The sequence below is a fragment of the Oxyura jamaicensis genome, chromosome Z (genome assembly GCF_011077185.1).
Source record: "Oxyura jamaicensis isolate SHBP4307 breed ruddy duck chromosome Z, BPBGC_Ojam_1.0, whole genome shotgun sequence".
Classification (NCBI taxonomy): Eukaryota; Metazoa; Chordata; class Aves; order Anseriformes; family Anatidae; genus Oxyura; species Oxyura jamaicensis.
Genome location: NC_048926.1, coordinates 42,188,039 through 42,211,441, shown reverse-complemented (window position 1 = coordinate 42,211,441; position 23,403 = coordinate 42,188,039). Strand labels below are relative to the sequence as shown.

The 23,403-nt window shown below is 36.8% G+C and overlaps 1 protein-coding gene across 11 annotated transcripts in view; it reads left to right on the top strand.

Moving 5' to 3' along the window:
- TLE1 (TLE family member 1, transcriptional corepressor) overlaps window positions 1-23,403 on the top strand; it is an 83,585-nt gene that overhangs the window by 42,800 nt on the left and 17,382 nt on the right. For all 11 annotated transcript variants that reach the window (XM_035309747.1, XM_035309743.1, XM_035309742.1 and 8 more), the window contains 6 exons: window positions 7,188-7,304; window positions 10,515-10,568; window positions 12,118-12,270; window positions 13,012-13,156; window positions 13,861-14,051; window positions 15,488-15,564. In XM_035309747.1, the coding sequence (XP_035165638.1) occupies window positions 7,188-7,304; window positions 10,515-10,568; window positions 12,118-12,270; window positions 13,012-13,156; window positions 13,861-14,051; window positions 15,488-15,564 (737 nt within the window). The remainder of the gene's footprint in view (window positions 1-7,187; window positions 7,305-10,514; window positions 10,569-12,117; window positions 12,271-13,011; window positions 13,157-13,860; window positions 14,052-15,487; window positions 15,565-23,403) is intronic.

Genomic DNA, 23,403 nt, shown 5'->3' with positions numbered 1-23,403 from the left:
CCCATGCCAAAAATAATGCAGCCAAATAACTGCTTTTTATAACAGCTTTTTATACTGTTATGTTTTGTGATTATTGTTGTTAATCTATTAATCTGCTGGAGATGGACAGGTACAGCTTTCACATCATTTCAAGTAACAAAACTAGCTCTGCTTACTGATGCCAGAGGTGAATTAGAGCTCTATTTATTTTTGTCTTAATCAGAAAAGACAAGAAATGTGAAAGTTAACAGATAAGTTTATGGTACTAAACTCCTGACTTTATTGTTTGTTTTTTTTTTTTGGTGGGTTGAGTGGGTTGTTTTTATTTTTTTTTACTTTTTTTTTTTTTGGGGGGGGGGTATGCAGTTTGTTTGCTTGTTTTTAATACTAGGGATTGACAATTACTTTACTGGAAACTTTCTGCATATCTCTTAAGGCAATTATTTTTTATTTTCAGATTACTGAGTAAGAACATTCATTTCACCTTGCTTAATGCCAGTGTGACTGAGGAACTGATTTCAGGCTGGGTTTTCCTGAAGTCTCAGACCTATAACGATATTTTTCTTTAAGTGATACTGGCCAAGAGGAAGATTCTCTAGGACTTCCTAGGAGTCATTGTGTTCACACATGCACATATAACTAGGAGGAGCAATGACTTTAACTTTAAGCTTGGTGGTTTTGTTATGTTTCCTGTTCTTGCTCTCCTCAACCTTTTCCTCCATGTACATGTCCATCATGTACTTTGCTACAAAATTTCATTGAATAACTACTTTGAAAGAACAGGCACAGTACACTTGCACTCTTTTTCTGTCTTACCGTCTTCAATAGCAAAGTATGCAAAGGGTTTTTTGAGTTCCAAAATCAGGTATTTCACAATGTTGTGAAATTCAGACATTGTGTAGCTGACCATTGTTCTTCCCTTCGAAGTAATTGTCAAAATTAAACCTCCTATTTTGTTGTAGGAGGTTTGCAGCATCTTTTTGCTTACTATATATGTCAATTTTTTTCACAGTACACATAATCATTATTCTAATTACTTCTGTCCCCATGTATATAACTCAAGCTTTCTTGTTTTTTATGTGTACCAGGTGAGATACCAGACTTTTTTTTTTTTTTTTTTTTTTTTTGAGTTACCACTAAGTGTCTGGTAAACCAATCTGAGACTTTATTTCAGAGTCTTGTAATACAGATAAATTTAGTTTTGATTACTATGCTACTGTGCCTATCATTTCTTTTTGGTCTCAGTGTTCAGTAATACTTCATAATGAAGTTATGCTTTAATAGCTGAACACAGGTCAACTTAAGTTTGAACTTAAAATTGTTTAAACACAGTGTTGTCTTAGAGTCTTGGTTTAACAAATGATATCTTCGGTGAGAGATGAAGTGATAGTGACATTCAAATTAGTAGCCAAAATAGTCAGCTGGGAGTGATTTGATCTTTGAGCTTCTCTAATTGTCTTATCTTTAATGGATTATTTTTTTAATAAATTTGAAGGGTGATATAAAATTGGTCACAAGTACACAAGGCATACCAGCAGGTCTGTTTAATTATGTATGGTTCCAGCTGAGCAGTAGGCTCTTATTTTGCAAATTACCATGTAACATCTAGGTCATCAAGATGAGATGAAGTTGTTTTTTTCAGACTTCCATTTTAAGTGTAATACTGCTGCCAGAAATCCTGACGAAAGCTTGCTTTCATCATCAAAGAAACCAAGACTCATGCTGTTAGTTACCTGAAGCAACCATGATGTTTGGTATTACCATGAAATACTATAGTATGATGTTCATCAGATATATCTAGTGTAACCTTCCATTGTCATCAATAGAAGCTAGTAGCTTATATGTGCAAGTCTGAAGCACCCTTTGGTTTAAAACGAAAACTGAGTTATAGCACATTGTGGCATATTATTTGAGTATATTCTTTTTAAATGATATTTGGTTTTATCTTTTTAAAGTCTCCTTAGGCAAATACACAGTCAAGATTTTTTGTGTATTGTATGTTTAGAAATACAATGAGATTCATAAATGAATATAAGGTAAAATGTAAAGATACAGTGATTTCATTGTTCTTGATTGTGATCAGTGTCCATTTTATACTTTTGCTACATTTAAAGTTCTACTTTTTTTCTATTACTTAAAGTTTCAGGATGTGAAATGAAAGGGAGTTCCTTGTAAACGTATGCTAATGAAACACTACTATTTTAGAAATTAGTAATAGTAAAAAATTCACTTCATACATGAAATACTAGAATTACTTGGTCAGAATAAAAGTATAAATCTACATAAATAACAGCTGGTGGGTTTTGGCTGATGTAGCTCTAACAGTCCAAAACTGGGTTATGTTATTGTGGGAATTCAGGCATTCCTATGATTGTGACACGGTCCTTCTGCAGTTAATGAAATCAGAGAAAGTAAGCAAATTTTGCGACTGAAGTTCAATAAAGTTTTTGGAGACATCAGTGCAAAAGAACTTTGTCTATGTTTTTCTCTGGGAACATACTGGCAATGTCTGTCAAACTCATCTTAGGTGTTCATTTGTCACTTGTCTTCCCACTATTCTTATGTCCTGCTTGGACATCATAGAAATGCAAATTCTTGCCAAGTGCAACGTTGGATCAGTAATCTGTAGACAGTGAAATCTGACTTTACTATGTGCTTTGGATTTTCATTAAGGCTGGTGTTTACCTTTTGTTCTCATGAAAAATGTGCTTATTTTTAAAAATTTATTAATGTTTGCAAGATATTTTTTTCTACCACTTTTGGTAAGCATAAATGGTGTTGTTTTGTAAACAAATGATCTCTTCTTAGACCAGAAAATACTCTGCCCCTCAGTCTCTGTCCCATTCTTCCCATTATAGTCTTAAAGGAAGGGGACATGCACAACTGAATGCTACTCCTTGTTTGAATGCAAGCTGTTTTTGTTTTGTGTTTTAATTCTTTTAAATTAAAAAGAAAAGGAAAAAAAAAATCACAAAAGGAATTATATGAAAGCCTAGAGTAATTTTCACTGTTACATGTATATACTTCTTTACCTTTGTCAAGAAAGTAGTATTTTTCCATTATAACAGCTTGAATTTAGAAACTTGAATTTCTTTAATCAATTATGCCTTTTATTTTTATTGGCTTTGTCAACTTTAAAATAAGTCTTAGAGTCTTTATGGATGCAAACCACAAATTAGCTTCAGCAGGAGTCAGTCACGCAGAAGAGCATGGGATACTGTGCTGCAGTTCAGTTTGTAACTGATATAAACCAGCATGGGGCTGGTGACAGAGGTTACAAAACAGGGGAAGAGGATTGGAGTGTTCTGATGTAAGTTCTTGTGGATACTTTCATTTTGACAAACATTTGGTAGAAAATGGCAAAATCAACAGGAACTTTATTCTCTCGTAGTCTCTCATTATTACTGAATCAATGTGGAGAGCGATGCGAATCCATTTACGCTTCTAGCTTCCCATGTTTTTAATACAAACGTAATAGTCTAAGTTAAAATGGTGGGAGAAAAGAGTGTGAAGTCAGTAGCTTTCCATCACCAGTAATATCAACCAAAACCCACTCACTTTACAAATGAATTTTTGTGTTGTTGTCTTGTGTGTTTGCAAGAAGCATATTCAACAAAAGGAATTTAATAATTCTGGAGCAGAATAAGTGCAATCTTTCTGTATTTTTTTTGGGGGGGGGGATTAAGTGTTAGCTGGGTCTTAGTAGGGAGCAGTGGGACTGCTGTTTGACCAGTGAGTTGGCTGTGTATGTTAGACCTGGTCCTGTTTTGTCTGCTCTAACAGAGGACTGTATTTGTTTGTGAATACATGTGGGTATCAGCAGGTAGCACTTCCGTGTTGTACAGCAGCTCTGTTACGGTGTAATGGTTAAATAAGCAGAGCTCCCAGTGGTGGTTGTACTGGCAACTGGGTGCAGTTGACACAGATGTACAGCAAGTTTGGGGAATGACCAAGCACAGCAGGTGTGTGTGTGTTGGGTACAGAACAGAGACCACCGCAAGTGAAGGTCTTGACTGGAACCAGGTATGGTTGAACCACAAGCACAGCTGTGATGGACGTGCTGTTGTTTAACTGCTGTAATGATCAGCGTAGTGTTATTTGTCAGGTCTGAATGGGCTAGTGAGTTGTCTGTGCTGTATTACAACAAAATGCTAAAATGAGGTACTGTGGGCTCTCAGCCTGTACTTCTGACACACATACTTACGGTTTGGAAGTAGTTCCTACAGGCAATGAAATGGCATGGCAGCCAGAGTGATGCATTTAAGTAATGTGCATTTTATTTGTGTTAAGGAACCTGGAATAATCTTCTCACTTTGTATCACGACTATGTTTTCATTTCACATTTGCTTCTGATGCTTTCAGTGTTTTAAATATTGCTGGTGGAAAAGTTGCTTTGAGATACCAAGTAGCTTGTTCTAAAGCCTTTAGGAAGCCTGGTAGCACTGACAGGAAGAAGAACTAAACATGGCTTTTTTCCTTTTTTTGAAGCTTTCTTGAAGAATGGGGTCCATGTGAATAACCTTTGAATTTAGTTCAGGAGAACTATAATATTTGTATTAAATTGATTTTTATCATTTGTTCTGATCTGATGTTCTGATCTGAGATTCATGATCTACAGACGCTGTATTTGGTAATCCTAATAAATTGGACTCCTAGTAAGAAAACAAGATTTATCCCAATTACGTGTCTAGTTTATTGAAATTAAGACAAGACATAAAACCACTATAATGCAGTTTCCCCTTTAGGAAATCTAACTGTGTGTGTATGTATACCCATGCATAAGTAAGTAGTCAATAAGTAAGCAGTCAGTATTTTGACAAAAAAAAAAAAAAAAAAAAAAAAAAAAACTAATCCCATGATCTTCATTTAGCATTTGGGAGATGGTGGGAGCCAGAGACATTTCCCACAGTGCTCCAGTTGATGCAAGTCTTGGTTGATGCCAGTCAGTTGGTTCTTGGAATGGAGAAGTTTCATTCCAATAACTGTTTCATATTTTTGCTTTTGTGCAGTGATTGATTATTTCACGTCATAAGTGAATATCACAGTAACTGTGATATACTCACATACTCAGATTTTATTTTATGTAAATCTGAGTTCCTTGTTCTAGAAGACAAGCTACAGAATATTGTCAGCGTTGTCTAGGTAGGCTTTACTTTAAACCAAAACAGTAAATAAACACAGCTCTTGTAACTACAGACATTATATGCCAAAATTTACAAGCTCCTCCTTACAGTTCTGCGTAGTACTTTCAAATACCAGGGCTTCTAATTTTTTCCCAGCTGCTGCCCCTTTGCTACCTTTCTATTAGTCATGCTTAATTTTGGCAATTTAAAATGCGAAACTGAGTGTATTCACCTTTCTATACCTAACTTACTGTTTTGTTCTAAGCTTTTCATCAATAAAATAGATTTTCAAGTTTTTTATTATTATTATTATTATTATTGTTAAGGGAAGTATCTTTTCAAGAAAAAAAAAAAGTACTTTTTAAGAAAAGGCATTTGCCTTTTCTCAAATCTGTGATCAAGTTTGAATTTTCAAACAAAGTTTGAATTTACAGCTTACTGCTTAAGATGTTTCTACTGCTGAAGTCATGATGGATTCTGTATTAAAATGTTGAAGATGCATTTCAATGTTTTCAAACTAGTAAATCCCTGAGTTGATATGCATTTGGGAAGGAGATGAAGGATTAAATTCAGACTGTATTTGTCAAGGCAATTAGTTCAGTGATCCAACAAGCCCACCTTTTAGCTGCAAAACATTGTGGTAAAGACATTATTTTAAGCTTCTTTATACTGAATTTCATTAGACCCTCCTATATGCTTTATTAAGCCCCTTTGCATTTGTTTAGCTTGAATAGTCAGGAATAAAAGAGTTTAGAGTTGGCTTTAAAGCACAGTGTCTGAAGTAGGAAAAAGAGGATTCAGATTTCCTTATGTACCCTGTATTGTTTTCCTTCTCCTTGGGACTGAACACTAATACATGAGCAAAACTGCCGTGGCATTTTCAGGTTTTGAAGGGGAAGCCGTTCAGTGTGCAGTTCACTGACTACTAGTATATGTTTATGATATATTAAGAATAAATATATTTGTATCTTGTAGGTAAACATAAGTATTTATTTGAGGATTTGCATTTATATCATAGCATATATGTTTCTATTAGTCTTTTGTGAGATACACATGCATACTTGTAAATACATATTTATTTGTATATTTATATGAGCATATATTTATTTACGTAAGCATGCACTTGGCTTTTAGGAAGTAGGTTTACCGGGTCTTCATGAAAGGAGACTTATTTTTCTCAAGTCATTCAGTATTGTTAACAGCATTAACATATCACTGAACAAATTGCGCTCTTGCATATGCTAATCCTGCACTTAAAAGAACTAATTGTAACACATTTTAATGCTTTTGCGAGAACGGAGATGGGGATGGGAATCGCAGACATATCAAATTAACATGTGACTGAAAAATGTCAGAAATGCCTTTCTCTTTGGGTCAACAGTTTGTATGTACCATATCTGAATGAAAGTAGTCTGTGTAGTTTGAGGAAAAGATTAGTCTTTCTTTCATTGTGTGTGTCTGTGTGTGTGTGTCTGTGTGTGTTGGCATCAGTTTTCCACACTGGGTCTGATTAAATAGGATTTTAGCCATAATTTCACACTAAGAGTGAAAGTTGTGTCAGGAAAAATAATAAATTGATCTCCATACATTTGTTGAAGATATCCAATTGGAATTGGGCACAGCTAACAAATGAGCACTCCATAACCTTATATGTTATTCTTTAAAGAGTTAAAGGCAAGTTGTCATGTATCTCTCCATGTTTGCAAGAGTAAACATACCAAAGCCTCATCTATGTGTGATTTCCTAGAGATACAACAAATAAAAAAAAAAAAAATACATATTACTGATGAATTGACAAGCTTGATTTCCTTAAACAATAAATTTGATTGAATTAAGTCGTTAAATAGGTGGTGATTGACAAGTGAATTAGACTTTTAATAAGCTGAGCAATGAAAAACCAAGCTTCTTAGAATGCATGAAGCTGTTCATGTTTGAAGGGAGGACTTTGAGATGAATTAAATGGAAAGAAAGATTATGTAGGTATTGCATTTCTAAAGCATCTATAACATGCAGTTTGAATTTTAAGGTATATATGAAGGAATCTTGAAAGGAATTTTTGACTGGCCTTGTTTTTTGTCTTTACAGAGTAATGCTCTGTTGGTCCCAGACAGTCTGCGAAGCACAGATAAACGCAGGAATGGCCCTGAATATACCAATGACATCAAAAAGAGAAAGGTGGATGATAAGGATTCCAGCCACTATGTAAGCAAATCTATGTTAAAGAAATGATTAATTTATTTGCAGATGTGTTTGTAAGGAGGAGTAAAAGAGCTGCGAAGAACAAGGCAATGTGTTTTCTATGGCTGCTGTAGTGCAGGAATGCATGTGCCAGAGAGACCATTATTCTTGCCATGGAAATAGTGACTCAACAGTTAGGGCTATTGTCAAGTAATACTTCTCAACAGGGGATAAGGAGCCAGGAGCAGCCATTTGGGATTCACAAGTGCTCTAAGACATTACTCTGACTTCCAGCAGGATATCCTTTCTGGACGGCTCAAAAGCTTACCCTACTGCAAGTTTATTTGAAGTGGAAAGGTTTGTTGATTTGGCAAATTTTAGGAGATTTTTCTGACGAGCTATTACCATGTTGAAAAATAATTACCATTGGAAATAGTGTATGTTATGAGGTTGTACAAAAATCCTAAAGTTTGTGTTTGGTTGGTATGTCAGTTTCAACAGAAAACAAACCAATATAAACAGCTCATAGTCTGTGCTCTACATTTTTGACCAACATTGCTTACTGCTTCATTTGAGAGAGGCACTTCAGTACAACAGTGTGGTTGGTCCATGTGAACCTTAAAAGGTTTGCATGTGCTTTCAATTTCAAGGCTAAATGCTGAGCCAGATCGCAGGATGATACTTGAACAGCCTGTGAATAGGGCTGGTGTTAAAGAGTACTGGAAAGCAAAACATCAATCTAACAGGAGGTATTATTTGACATAGCAATAGTGTAGTAAAATATCTGGTTTATATGAATTCAATCATTAATTAATTCCTAGCTGCTGAAATCCAAGAGACAATCAAGTGCCCCTTTATTTCCTCAGTGTTTTGCAGCATAATTTCTCTCCCCTTGTACCCAGAATGCTTTGGGGCAGGAAGGCTGGTTCTCAGTGAATCTTGCAGTGAAGCTACTGATAGTAACATGGGCTTACTTTCCACTTTCTTGCTTATCATGCTGTTCTCATACTGTTGAGATTTTGCAAGTCATCTTCCCACCACTTTCTAATAACATAGATTATAGAAAACTTCTGGCAAACTTCCTCAAACTTACTACCTTAATTTGAAGGTTTGATATTCTAGGTGTGTTTTTCCTTTCCTATTTGTAAACAGTGTAAGCAAAAAAGAAACTGCTTTGCTTTTCTTGGAGTTCTGTTGGAAACAAATGAAAAGTATATTGAACTGTAGAACTATAGTTTGTTTTAATCTGCATTTTAAATATGCAGCTTTTCTCTTGAGGTGAATTTTGCAGGTAAAGGCAGTAACAAAATAAAAATTAAGCAAAAATAAAATTTATTTTGGTGTGAAAGATTTTTTAAAAAGGTTTCTTAATTCAGCACATGCAGAATTGCTGAGTTCTAGCTTACTTTAGAAGAGCTCCTTGAAGGGTCAAGAGGTGCCACCTCATTTGTCAGAAGGGAGACAAATGAGCTGTAGGAATTTTCACCTTGGAAATAAGATACTAAAAGCACTTTTTTTTTTTTTTTTTCCTTTTTTCTCCCCTTTCCCCCCTTCCCCACCCCTTTTTTTTTGACTTGTGACTAGTTTTCATATTAGGACCTGGATAGTTCCAACTTGTAGGTTTGTTAAAGAAGAGAATCTTCTGATATGAACAGTACCTATAGGAAAGGCCTGTGATAGCCATAGTAAATTTCTGTGCCTCAAGATGACCAGGTCAGCAGAGTACATTTAATCATAGTTTCATGATGACTTTTGCCTGCATTTGTGATGGTATTTCTGGTGGAGGAGTGTCCTATCTATTGTGAACCCACATCTTGTAACCTATTCTTGCTTGCTGTATCCTTTATACTTTTCAAATGGTAGCAGATAACCAGGTCTGGAGCTTTTCTGTTTCTTCTGTTGCACCCTTTGGTTGGACAGCTTCTGAAGTGACAAATAGGGACACTATTCTCTCTTTTGTGGCACTCCTGCACCCCTACTATGTTTATGGTATTTCTTGAAGCAGCCAAAGCATAAAGGAAGGATTGAGACCCCCTGTAGAGTTTTTGAGTTTTTTTTGTTGTTGTTGTTTGTTTTTTGTTTTTGTTTTTTGTTTGTTTGTTTGTTTGTTTGTTTTTGTTTTGTTTTGATTTGATTTTTTTGTGTGTTTGTGCATTTTGTTCTGTTTTTGTGTTTGTTTTTTTGTTGTTGATGGTGGCAAGTTTTTTGTTTTGTTTTTGTTTTGGAGCTAAAGAAAGGAAATGGTCTTGTACTTTATCTGCCATTATCAAGTGTGGTAGCCCAAACATGCTGAAAGCACTGCCGATTTAATTGATGACATGCGGGACACAGTGAACAGTCTTGTATATCTGATTTGTTTGCCTAGAAAACTTTTAAAGTAACCGTGTAGTTATTGGAAATGTCAGACTTGCCACAGGAAAGATTTAATGCTCACCATTCATTTGATTTGTTTTCTATCCAGTCTCTCTTGAGGTTGAACCACCAAGTGGAAGTCATTGGATCAATGCGTATCACAAAATGTGTCTGCTGGGTGATCCCAGCATGTTTTGGAGACAGGGACTAAGGGACACTTGAATAATAGCTGCAGTGGGGCACTAGGGCAGCTCAGGTGAACACAGATTTATGTAAGAATGCATCTTGACAAGCTACAATAAAACATTTCAGTTTAAGAATGTCAAAGTATTTTGTTTCATTAGGCTGAAATGTTGAAATGTCTTGGCATTTACGAAGCATTTTCTTCCACATAAGTTTCCATTTTCAAAACCTTCCTTTCTGGAAAGGGAGAAAATGCTGTGCTGTCACTTTGAAGAAGCTGATTAATGAAACAAATACCAAAATAATAGAGTTTTAAGATGTTAGTGTTTTTTTTTTATTATTATTATTATTATTATTTAAACTTATCCACAAGCAATAATATTAACGCATAGGAGGTTAACACATGAATGGTATAAGCTTCTTTTTATAGTAAAAATGATAACACTGTTTATGATGGTGGTAAAGAAAGGAATTGGACCATCTCGCAAAGTTAGTAAAGCTACCACCATTCAAATAGTTATACTTTACTTGGGTTTTAAAATTGAAGCAGAAGTAAGGTCTTGTTTCCATTGTTTTCTTGATTGCCAATAAATAATGAAAAGCTGTTTTTTGTCTAGGAAAAACAAAAAAATGTCTGAGTAGATGTATAATCTTTCAGCTCTTAATGTACTAATTGAACTATTTATTTATTTCTAATAGGACAGTGATGGGGACAAGAGTGATGATAACTTGGTTGTAGATGTATCCAATGAGGTAACTTTTCATTTATGTGATCTTAATATTTGCCCAGATGTTAAAGAAAAAATACATTTAGATTTAAAAAAATATATGTATATATATTAAAAATATTCACCACCAGACCTTTTTATTAATCCCACTGTTATGTCTTCCTCCTATTTTTGTGATTGCTCTCAGCTTTTCCTTTTGCTTCTTTGCCTAGGTCTGGTCTCTAAACAGTTATATTCTAACATTTCACAGCTACTCTGTAATGGAGATGGCTGTGGTGAGGTGCAGGTGGAGGTCTGAGGTTTGCCAACTACTATCTTCAAATGAAAAGGGAAAACAGTACCTAACCTTGTAGGCGCATTATTAAGACAGTTCTTGCGGATTAAAAATTACTAGTATTTTAACTTCCTACATTAAAGATGGCATTTTCCAGACAGGATGAAGTCCACAAAAGTCAGAATGAAGTCAGTTCAGAAAATTTTCCAGAGGTGGTAGCCACTTTGTAGCCACTTTATTTACTTTTCTCCAAAATAGTGGTTTTTTTGGTTGTTTGTTTTTGTTTTGTTTTTTTGACAGTGGCATCATGATGAAGGGGTTAGTCTTCCCCTTTCTTCATCTTACATTTCATACTACAAAAAGATTTATGTAGCCTGACTATGGCAGAAACATTCTTCTGCTCTGTGAAAAGTACAGGGAGATAAGCTGACAGGGAAGTGTCTTCAGCAGCATCAAGTGCCTGAATGATGTCAGCCAAGTAAGAACAATGTGTATCTAGCTAAGGATTTTAGTAATCCTTTCAGAAGTCCTAGTAAATCAATAGTCAATAATCCTAGTTGTTCAATAATCCATTAGTAGATTAACTCTGTTCATGTGAAGACAGCTTCCGCCTTGCTGATTTTCTCATGAGCCAAAGGAGCTTGGAGAACCTGCATAGCTGATGTTGTAGCTTGTTGGGCAGCCTATTTGGGGTTAAAGTAAGTGTAAAAAATGCTTCTGGAAGAGAGAAAGATAATCACTTGAGCAATTATTGCAGTTTTTCTGTAGATTTAAGTAGCAAAATAATGGAATTTAGGAAGAAGTAACATATTGTGAAATATAAAGTCTGCATCAACTTCTCTTTTCTGAAGATGTACATGATCAAGGTGTGTTTTCCCTTAAAGAAAAAAAAGTGTTACTGAAACAATTGTTTTGACTTGCAGCATGTGGAGAACATACATGGAAGTGTATGCTGATTGCAGTTTCTGTAGGTCTTTCTTTCTTATATCACTTGTCAGGTGTGTTTGCCTTAGTCTGTACTTAGATTTAAATAGATTACAAGCTCTGTGCTTGAAAACAGTTTATGGTAATGTAAGGTAAAATAAATCTGGATTTCTTACTATATGGACTTGTTTATGTTTCTAGAAGCAATGAAGGGATTGAAGCTTTTTGTTTTTCTACAGAGATAGAGAGTAAAATACTATTTCATTTGAACTTATTGGTTGAATTCTTCTTCCCCCAACACCCCTGGACTCTAGTGGTATTTGTATACCAGATCCTAACAAAGTTATGTGCTGCTTTTTCCCTCCCATTGTCTTAGGATCCCTCCTCCCCACGGGCAAGTCCTACTCATTCACCACGTGAAAATGGTATAGATAAAAGCCGCCTGCTGAAGAAAGATGCCTCTAGCAGTCCAGCATCTACAGCCTCTTCAGGAAGTTCCACTTCCCTCAAATCCAAAGAAATGAGTTTGGTGAGTGTTATAAGCAGTCTGTTGTCCGGTGAAACTTTCATTTTCTTGTGAGGTCTAACTCTGTATTCTTCTGCAACTATTTTTTCGCAGACAGCACATGGCTTTAGGAGTTTGAACCTGAAGTAGACTACTGTTCTTCCAGATATTTGTAGCATTTCAACTTTTCTTCTCAGCAATAATTTCTCCTTCATTTTGATTTTTGTGTATATCCTGCATTTCTGTCAACCGAGTTGCACATTTATTACAAAACACAAGATTCACTTAAGCTATTGCTCAAGAAGCATGGTTATGCTCTAACTCTTCTGTAGATCTGCATGTGGTCACTGAGAAGTTCTCCAGGCTTTTCTTTAATTCTTCTAAGTGAACTGTCACTCTTTGAAATCTCCTTCTGCAGTATAATTAATAATTTGATCAGGTTGTATGTCAGTTTATTTGATGTTATCAACTGTGGTGGTGCTTTTGTTTTTACTTAGAATTGCTGAGTCCAGTAATAGACACAATAATTATTTCATGCTAAAATAGCATTTCTTTTGCTTTTTTTTTTTTAAAAAATTTTGGCAGTAATCAAAAAGGTCAGCACTTCTTTCTCACAAGTTAATGTTGTCAGCATTTCATGGATTTATGAAAATTGGCTGGGGGACCAGGTAGTAGGTGCCCAGCATCCCAGCTGCTGTTGTGATAAATTGTATAATATGGCCTGGATTAAAAATAATACTCATTTAATTTGTTTAATGATACCAGCATGAAAAAGCCAGCACGCCTGTTCTGAAATCCAGCACACCAACTCCTCGAACTGATGTGCCAACCCCAGGCACTAGTGCAACTCCAGGACTTCGTCCAGGCCTTGGCAAGCCTCCAACAATGGACCCTCTGGTTAACCAAGCTGGTAAAGCATTACTTCTCATGTTTTTATGGTTCCAAAGTTATTTTTTAAAATATATTTCCATATGAGTGCTAACCAAGTTCTTTTTTTATGATACTAAGAGAGGGCTTGATGAGATGCAGATGTTTGGATTATCAAGAATTTGAGTATCTTTCCATCTTTTATTATTATTTTTTTACTTTTTTTCTTTATCTTTTTGGAAATAATACAGAGATTGTATGCAGTGAAAGACTTCTGAGAAGTTTCTGGCACTTAACTCTGAATGCAATCTCTTCTTCAGCTCTTTGTCTGAATCTACTAATATTTGATGCAGTGTAAATCTTGACAAATGCAGGGGGAAGTTTACTTTTGCTATTCGGGCTGGTACAGCACAGTTGCTTCAGACATGAGCTGTGTAAACCATGTCTGTCAGCTTTAGTGCTTAATTTGGCAAAGAAGAGATTAATGTAAACAGGGAAATATTACAGAAATGAAAATGGGCAATGCTGGAAGAGCTTGTTAGAAGTAATCAGCAGGTTCATACCTCAGTAGAGCTTATTTACACTGAGTGAAAAGAGCAGGTAGTAGTGTAGATAAATTATGGGAATGTTTCTTGGCTGTGTGTGTGTGTGGGGAAGGTTATGTGTTATAATGGGAAAAAAGAAGTTGTTTTTGTCCCTAAGTGCAAGGAAATACAAGTAAAACTATTTGCTTTCATTATTCTGTAGCTGCAGGTTTGCGGACACCCTTGGCAGTACCAGGCCCATACCCTGCTCCATTTGGAATGGTGCCTCATGCTGGCATGAATGGAGAGCTAACCAGTCCAGGGGCAGCCTACGCCAGCCTGCACAACATGTCACCCCAGATGAGTGCTGCTGCTGCTGCAGCTGCTGTGGTTGCCTATGGAAGATCTCCCATGGTAGGCCATACGTTGCATGCAATCTTAGTCATATGAGTTGCAGTTCACTGAGGATTGCTGCATGCTTCATTTAGCGTGCTGTCGAATTCCGAAGTTATAACAGTGCCAGAGGCTGGAGTGCTTCACTGTGTGTTTCACTTTGCTGCATGGCTGGAGAAACAAATTTGCACCTTGAAAATAAATAATCTCAGTGTATTGATGTATGTTACCTTTTTTCTTCATCCTCATCAGTACTTTGGTTGACTAATAAATGCTAAATTGTTTATACTTCCTTTTTTTTTTTTAAAAAAAAAAAAAAAAGTTTTTGTAGGTACAAATCATTTCAATGGTCCTGTGAGCATCTCTTTTTCTTTTGATGAATAAGATTTGTGATCTGTACAGACACACCAAATTAATTTCAAAGCATGTAGAAGTTGTTTATCTACTTCTGTCCTTTTATTTTTTTTGTAAATAAGCATGAGGACTTGGTCAGTTCATATCTTAAAACTCTCTGATAGGGTGTGTTAAGAGTAGCTGCTGTTGTGGATGTAACCCTAACGGACCTTAACCCTGCTTAAGTAAATGGAGTATGACAGTCATTGCTGCTATTGATCAGAGTAACCTGGGACCCTGATTCTGCAGAAATGAGAGCTTATGGTAATTCTATATATACACAGGCTTACCTACTTGTGAGTTTGCAAGATTGGATTTAAGCTTGTAATTTCGTGTTATTGTAGATGTGGCTACTTTGTTGAACTGGAAAAATCAGGATTTATTAAAAAATGTGGAAATCCTAAATAGCATTTGTACTCCTTGAAGCAGTAAGAATTGTATTTCAGGTATAGTGTTCAGAAGGAAAAATGTGTTTGGTCCAGAATTCCTGTTTGATTTATTTGGTGTACGTGTTTATTCTGGATTTAAAAGTGTAGTGGAATCGCACTTTGTAAAGAGAGCCTGTGTAGTATATTTAAGCCATAGACAAATTTGTGCACACCCTGCAGTGTAGTTATGAGAGATATCTCCTAGCTGACATGCCTTCACAGTGCAGAGCTGTGCCAAGATCCTAGCGGGGGCCTGAAGCTGTTTCCGAGCACACCACACTGCACCTGCACGGGCCAACACTCACTGCCACTGAGATACAGAGCACTGGTGTGTGGCTATGTGCCAGAGCACTGGCGAGTCCAGCTCCGGGGCAAGTGCCACACTAGCATGAAGGTCTGTGTGTTATGCTCAGTACTGTGAATGCGTGATACACATTATGGTTTTTCTCTTTGAATATGAGTACTTCTAGCAGAAGCATCTTGGAGGGAAAACTTGTTTTGCCCATCCCTCCCACTTGCCTAATTTTGGGAGTAAAAGCTGTACTTTGGTTAAATGCGTAGGAAATCTAGGGCGGGAAGAAATGCTTGCTGAATGAGAAATTGCAGGTGTGAGATTAATTCATTTTTCATTGTCAGGTTGGGTTTGATCCTCCTCCTCACATGAGAGTACCTGGAATCCCTCCAAATCTAGCAGGCATTCCAGGAGGAAAACCGTAAGTAACCTTTTAACACTTTGGTAACATCTGCAACATCTAGAGAGAATACAGCTATATTGTGTCTGTGAACATGGCGGGTAGTATCTGGTTGTTCCCAAGAGATTGATTCAAACTTCTCCTGGCAAGTAGGTACAATGTAAAAGTTCTAGGATGGTAGTTGTCATGTCCCAAAACAGATGTGCACATACTTTCAAGGGAAAGTCTGTTGAAGGTGCATCTTCTGTGGTTTTTTATTTTATTTATTTCCTCTTTTCTAAGGGAAGTTAAGAGAACTACAAACTGGTAGATAGTCATAAAACACGCAAAACAAAAACAAAAACAAAACAAAACAAAACAAAAAAAAAAAAAAAAAAAAAACAGACTGATACTCGACTTCATACTATACTGAGCATAAAACTGTAGTGCAAACTCAGTGTCCTTGTCTAGCACCTGTTTTAACAAGCATAAGAGTCTGAAACTTAGATTGCAGTGGGTATCTGAAGCAGTTCTTTTAGCAACTGATACATACCTTGTATACTGGAGCAAGCTTTAAAAAATGTTTGTGTAAGTATGCAGCTGGAGAGAAAGTGAATGAGGAACCAGTTGTACAGCTGGTGGTGTATAGGCATAGGATAACTTTCACAACTTATTGTTGAAGAATTTTAATTATTGGTAGAGGTATTCTTAAATGAAGTACTGCTGCTGTGGTGCCCTGGTGAATAAATTCACCAAAACCTCATATTGATGCTTTTTTATACTTACTCTTTTCCTAGTAATTTGGCTCTGGTAAAATGTTGAGACTGAATTTAACCATGTGCAGTTGTCATGAGCATGTATGATTTCCTTAAAAAAAAAAAAGTGTATTTTATGAATATTTGTGCAAAAGCAGTCTACACAAATCCAAACATGCATAGTTTGCAAGTTAGATTAATGTGTTTTCATGGAGAGAATCATAGATGACACAAAGTCCAACCATTAACTTAGCACTGCCGAGTCTGCCACTAAACCACGTCCCTAGGCACCACATCTACGCATCTTTTGAATACCTCCAAGGATGGTGACTCTACCACTTCCCTAGACCGCTTGTTCCAGTGCTTCACAACCCATGAACTGAGCAAAGGGAATTAAAACACGTTTTTGACATTGTTAAAGGTAGTCTTTGCCCCCCCCGGCCCCTTCACTCATGGCATTACGTCCTGTCTCATCTCTCAACAGAAAGTTGCAGTTAGTGTAGTTCCTGTCTATCTAGGTACATGATTTTGAAACCAGCCTAATGGTTTGCACTGCCAACGCGTGGGCATACCTGGTACGTACTGTCTTATGTACCAGTCTATCACAAGGCTTTTGTGATCTATCACAAGGCATGACTTAATTCTTCCTTTTTGCAGTTTCAGGAACAAATCAGAAACTATTACTTACTCTTAAGTTATAAAATATACAGTGCTGAAAATTGCATACACAGACATATTTCTGTTTATCTTTGTTTTGAACTCCTATAACTATCTATTGATAAGTTGTAGTGTCACTCATGCAATCATCCTTAAAAGTGTTCACCAATTTAGGGGGGGGGGGGAAGTTTTCTACTGTTTTTCCATAGCAGTAGGAAAGCAACAGGCTTCTTATATTATAAAAGCTATCCTAGATGAGTTTTGGTTCTTATCCACCATGTTTCTGAGAACAGGCCTAACTATTTGTTGGCAGCGTGAGAAACCTGTTAAATCTTGGATTTACTTGTTGAAAAGTTGGTGGTATGTTGACAAGACTACTGAAGCGAGGAGTCTGAGTTGGTGTTATGTATCAGATGGTGGTGTATTTAAATTTAGCACAGTTAAAGAACATGGTTTGTTCTTAAAATATTCTCTTGTTAAGGGTCAAACTCATTCTTGTTGACTTCATTAGAATTCGGTATCCTGAAATAAAATATTTTTGGAAATCACAGAGTGTGGTGATTGTAAGTTTTTACTTTTAATCAAGTGTATTCACAAGCTTTCGATGATTTATTCTATTAGTAATGTATAGCAATATACATGATGAAAACCTATTTTTGTTCAGTCAGAACTGGTCTGTGGCTGAATCCTAGCTGTTGCATTGCTCAAGGCACAAAACCAGTACTTGTGTAATTTTATAATTTCTATCATAGTATTTCATAGCTAAATTATGGGTTCTCTTTTTTTTTAATTCAAATTTTATTTAATCTTTTCAGCTCTTTATTCATACTGCTTCATAGATCACTACTTTGATAAGTAATCCCTCATCTCCTCTTGACTTGATGTGTTCTGTACTGTTTTTCATGGTCATATTATTTGGACTGTCACTGATTTCAACTATAGGATCTTCTTTGCTTGTCTTTATTATATGTGTCAAACCTAAAATTCCAGAAACTGAACTGTCATATTTCCATTGATAGCTTTAGAATCACCTCATCTTAGTCTTATTTGGCTACGTATACTTAGATGCAGTGCACTATGTGCAGCATCTTTGTGTAGCTTTTGTCTGCATTATTCAAGTCTATATTATCCGTACAGAGTATGTGTTAAATATTTATGTAAGCTAGTGGAATACTCTTGGTTTATTTTCAAAATCTGCTTTATCCAAGAGACCAACTAAGGTGCCACATTTAAATTGTTTTATGAGGTGTGGAGTTCTGGTAAGTTGCAAAGAACACTTTCAGATTGAACTCTATAGAGTCTTCAGCTATATGTGCATGTTCACTGCTGCAGGTTTATATCAACAGGACTTTTTTTTCACCCCGCCCTGCTTCCAGGAGAAGCATCATCTTCTTCCCGAAGGAATGACATGTCTGATAGCACCCATTTTTTTTTTAACCCTTGTGTATTCCAAGATCTGTTAATGGTCTAGCTTGTTAGAAACAATAGCCTCTTAAGAACCCACTTGTACTCATTTAACTACCCTTGTCAAGGGAATGCTGTCTGAAAAGCTTATTTTGTAACTGGACTAAAAGTAAGTCTTTACTATCATCTTTGTATCTTCCTGAATATGAATCCGACACTTATGCTCTCTACAGTCTAACCCTGATATCAGTGGTTATAGATGTGTTTTGACAATGGAGGTAGCAATCCAGAAAGCTGAATTGTCTTCACTAATTTCTCATCTATATAAATGAGCTAGGCTTTTCATTTGATAGCAAATTATTTTATTATTATTATTATTTTTCTTTGAGCATTTCCTTTGAGGCTTTTCACGTGCTTCATATTAACATGATACTTCTCTGCACATACATGTGGTCTCACATTACTTTTCTCTCTTCAGCTGTTCAGTAATTAATTTTAAGGACAAAGACTTGATGTCTATATGTGTAGACAAATGTGCAAAAAAAATGTGTTTTAATATCCATGGTTTCAGAGTGACTTCCTGCCAGTAAATTATTCTTTTCTTAGCAGCTGCTCTTGCCCCTAGCCCCGACACCCCTTCCAAGTTGCCTTGAGCCATTACCTAATCAGTAATTGTCTTGGGTAGTGATGGGGAATATCAATCCTGTTTTGGACATGGACATTCTTTTTTTTTTGATTCATTTAATTATGCCCTGTGCTAAAAGTTCGTGGTGTGTGGCTGCAAACATTTTCTGTTTCGCATAGCCTTTCTAGCAAAGTAATTATTTAGCTTTTAGCATTCTTGTGGATTTCTCCATAATGTGAACCACACCTAATAGTTAGATGCTGTACTGAACACAGATTTTCAAGTTCTTTGATGAGACATATGTCCATAGTATTGCTCACCTGATGTCTAAAACTGTGAAGTAACAGTGATACTGAGGTCAAGTGTATTTCTCAGTATTTTGTTGTTGTTGTTGTTGTTGTTGTTTTTTATGTATTTATTATTATTTGTAGCTTCATTTATACTGTGAGGTGTTAGACACCAGAAAGAAATGAAAATGTTTTCTCTTTTAGTAGGATGGGAATTTCATCTGGTAAATATTAACTCTTGCAAGTCCTAGTTATGAACAGACTTTTCTGTGTTTTCAGAGGGGAATAGTATACTGTTCTGGAACTGGTCAAAACAAATACAAAAACATTTTCTGTTCAAACAATATTTATATTTGTTCAGTGAATGTACAAAGAGAAATATTTTAAAGGAATGCTAATTTTACTGTATTCCAGAATAATGCATTGTTGTTCTCCCAATTGTATATATGGATAGAACAATTTGATGACATGTATGAAGTTGAAAGGATTTGTTATTTCAATAAAATATCTTTATTCCTAATTCTTGACATTTTGCTCTATATATTGAAACACCACACATAGATATTCAATGTTTTCTGTGATAACGACAACTAAAAATAAACAGGAGCACAAAGCAGAGCTGAAAGTAAAATGCACTTATCAACAAAAGAAACAGTCTGCTTTTATGTTCTTCAGCTGAGGTATTTTTGTGCTAGTTAAGGAATTCCGTTAGAATTGAAGGGATGAAGTGGAAGCTGTTTTGTTTTTTTTCACTTTTTTTAGCATGTTACTTTAAGGCAAGAAGTGCGCTCGTTTCATTGATCTGAATACTTAGAGTAGCTAGCAGGTTGGTAGTTTAGTTGATTTGCCATGTTCTTGAGCAGTGAATTAATGTGGAAGCCTGTTCTTCTTGAAGAGGAGGAAACATTTTCTTTACTCCCATCAACAAGTGAGAAGATAGTCTTATAACTGTTATTTTCTGTGCTAAACTTTACTTTTTGTCCTTCTACTATAATACTTAGTTAAATATAAGTGTAAATACAGATATCAATTGATATGTTCTTAGTTTAGAACCATATAATCATTGAATGATTTGGATTGGAAGGGACCATCCAGTTCCAACTCTCCTGCCATGGGCCAGGGATACCTCCCACTAGACTAGGTTGCTCAAAGCCCCATCCAACCTGGGCTTGAATACTTTTAGGGATGGGGCATCCACAGCTTCTCTGGGCAACCTGTTCCAGTACCTCACCACCTGCATAGCAATGATTTTTTTCCAGATACCTGGTCTAAACCAACACAAATTTTAGTTTTTTTATCCCTTATAGTTATCCCTTTTAGTTTTTTATCCCTTCACATGGGGCCACTTCTCAAGCTTGTCCAGGTCCTTTTGGGTGGTGTCCCTTCCATCTGTTGTATTGACTGCATCACTCAGCTTTGTGTTGTCTACAAGCGTGCTGAGGAGGGGCTCAGTTTATCATTCATCAGCACTTGTTCCAAAGCGGACCCCTGAGGGACACCACTCATCACCAGCCTCTAGGTGGACATAGACCTTTTGACTGCAAATCTGTCTGTGGCCTTGCAGCCAATTCCTTATCTACCAAATAGTACAGCTTTCAAATCCATCTCTCTCTAATTTAGAGGTCAGGATGTCATGCTGGAGTTTGTCAAAGGCCTTACAAAAGTCCAGGTAGTTGACAATGGTTAGTTTTCCCTTGTCAGCTGGTAGAGTCACTCCATCATAGAAGGCCACTAGCTTGGTCAGGCACAATTTACCTTTGATGAAGCCATGATGGCTGCCTTGGTTCTTCTCCTTGTCCTGCATGTGCTACCATGAGAATCTGTTCCAGGATTTCACAGGTACAGAGGTGAGGCTTGCCGTTCTGTAGTTCCCTGGGTCTTCCTTTCTACCCTTTTAAAAAGTGGGAGTGATGTTTCCCTTTTTCCAGTTGCTGGGGGCTTCACCTGACTGCCATGACCTTTCAAATATGATGGAGAGAGGTTTGGCAACTACATCATCCAGTTCTCTCAGAACCTTGGGATGTGGGTCACCAGGCCCTCTCCAGACTTGTATCTGTTCATTTTCATCAGATGGTCTTGAACGTTCTCTTTGCTTACAGTGCAAGGGACTTTTCTCCCCTGCCAAAACCATAGTGATTCTCTTAGGTTTGGAGTACCAAAATGCTCCTCACTTTCAATGATTCAGGCCTGTGAATATATCTAGTGCATTAAAATTGTGTCAATTCTTAAGCATGTGATTACAGCTATATTATAGGTGTAGCGCTGGAAGTACAGTCCTGCTTAGAATTAGTGGGGTAGGCACTCCAACATGGTGATCTGCTGGAAATACAGGACCCATCTGGAAAGCAGCTTTGCAAGAGAGGACCTGAGAGTCCTGAGAGACACCAAGTTGAACATGAGCCAGCAATGTGCCCTTGTGCTAACATTATTCTTGCCTTAATTAGCCAAAGTATTGCCAGTATGTCAAGAGAGGTGATCCTTCCCCTCTTCTCAGCATTGGTGAGGTTGCACCTGGAGTACTGTGTACAGTTCTGGGGCCCTCAGTACAAGAAAGACCTGGACATATTGGAAAGAATCCAACAGAGAGCTACCAAGATGATCCTGTGGTCTGGAGCACCCCTCCTTTGAGGAGAATCTGAGAGAACTGGGATTGTTCAGCCTGGAGAAGAGGAGGCTCAGGGAAGATCTTATATATATATATATGTATAAAACTGAAGGGAGAGTGCAAAGGGGATGGAACCAAGCTGTTTTCATTTGTGCCCAGTGCCAGGACAACAGTCAATAGGCACAAACGAACACAAGAGGTTGTGTCTGCACATCAGCAGTTCTTGCGTGGGTGATGGAACACTGGTACAGGATGCCCTGAGAGGTGGTGTAGTCTCCCTCCTTGAAGATCTTCAGAAGTTATCTGGACATTGTCCTGGGCAACCAGCTCTAAGTATCCCTGCTTGAGGAAGGTGGTTGGACCAGATGACCTCCAGAGGTCCCTTTCCAACATCAACTGTTCTATGTTTCTGTAATCCAATGTTAAGGTAGCTTAGGACAACAGTGCTTGAGCAGTAGGTAGTTACTTTCATTACTAGCACTGGTACTGTTTTCTTCTGAAATAAGGTTCCCTCATCTAGGGAGTGTCAATTTTGCAAATGACGCAGGTTTGTTTTGGAAAAAAAAAAAGAAAGAAAGAGGGAAGGTATATGTAATGAGAAGTTATACCATAGTACGTAGTAGATAGAGGTTACCGGACTACATAAATGTGCTGATAGTGTTGATGTTAGCCTGACATATCACATACCTTCAAGCAAACAGGAACATTTACTTTTTTGCGTGCTCGTCTTGGCAGGGGTAGACGCATTTGGCAATGTGCAGTCATTTTTTTATACAGTGGATTGCTGATAACTTACACTGTAGCAAAAGCTGCCTTGGCTTATGAGAAACTATAACTGGTCTGTTTGACAGGCTCTCAGATGTAGTCATTCTGAGTGCTGAACAGTCTTGCAGGCAAAAGCCCAATCATGATAATAAAAACTAAACTACTAATATGATATATAACCAGAACTTAGACGTGGGCATACTAGTAAGATTATACTTGATTAAAAATATATTGGGATAAATCACTGGCATTTCAGAGTAGAGGAATCATCTTAATGCTATAGTACATGAAGCACTTGAAAAGTGTTCCTATTGTCTTCCTTCCACACCATCTCAGCAAGAACTGCTAAAATTGTGTATATGCACAGAAGCGTTGGAAAACACCGGTTATTTAAGTACTGTGAGTTGAACAAAATATTTATGCAATAATGGTGGAAAAGCAAGTGTACGAGTGTGTTATTCATCTTAAACGTAATGGGAAAAAATTACTTAATACTTGCTTAATTGCTTTTCTTCTGTCCGAGATAAAAACAAGGGCAGGCACCTTCAAAGCTGTGCAGTTCTGTGTACTCTTCTTGCTAACAAATATTCTGCAACTGACTTTGATCTGTAGCCCAGGATGAGGTCCAACCTTTTAGCCTCGTAAGTTCTATGATTCCTGTTTGGATTCTGTACCCGAATCTGAGCAGTTGTTAAGCCTTGAGCAGTCTTGTTGCCACAATTCTTTCTCTCCCATTCTTTGTCTCATCTGTTTGGTGAATAACTGCTTCAGGACAGCAGTTGA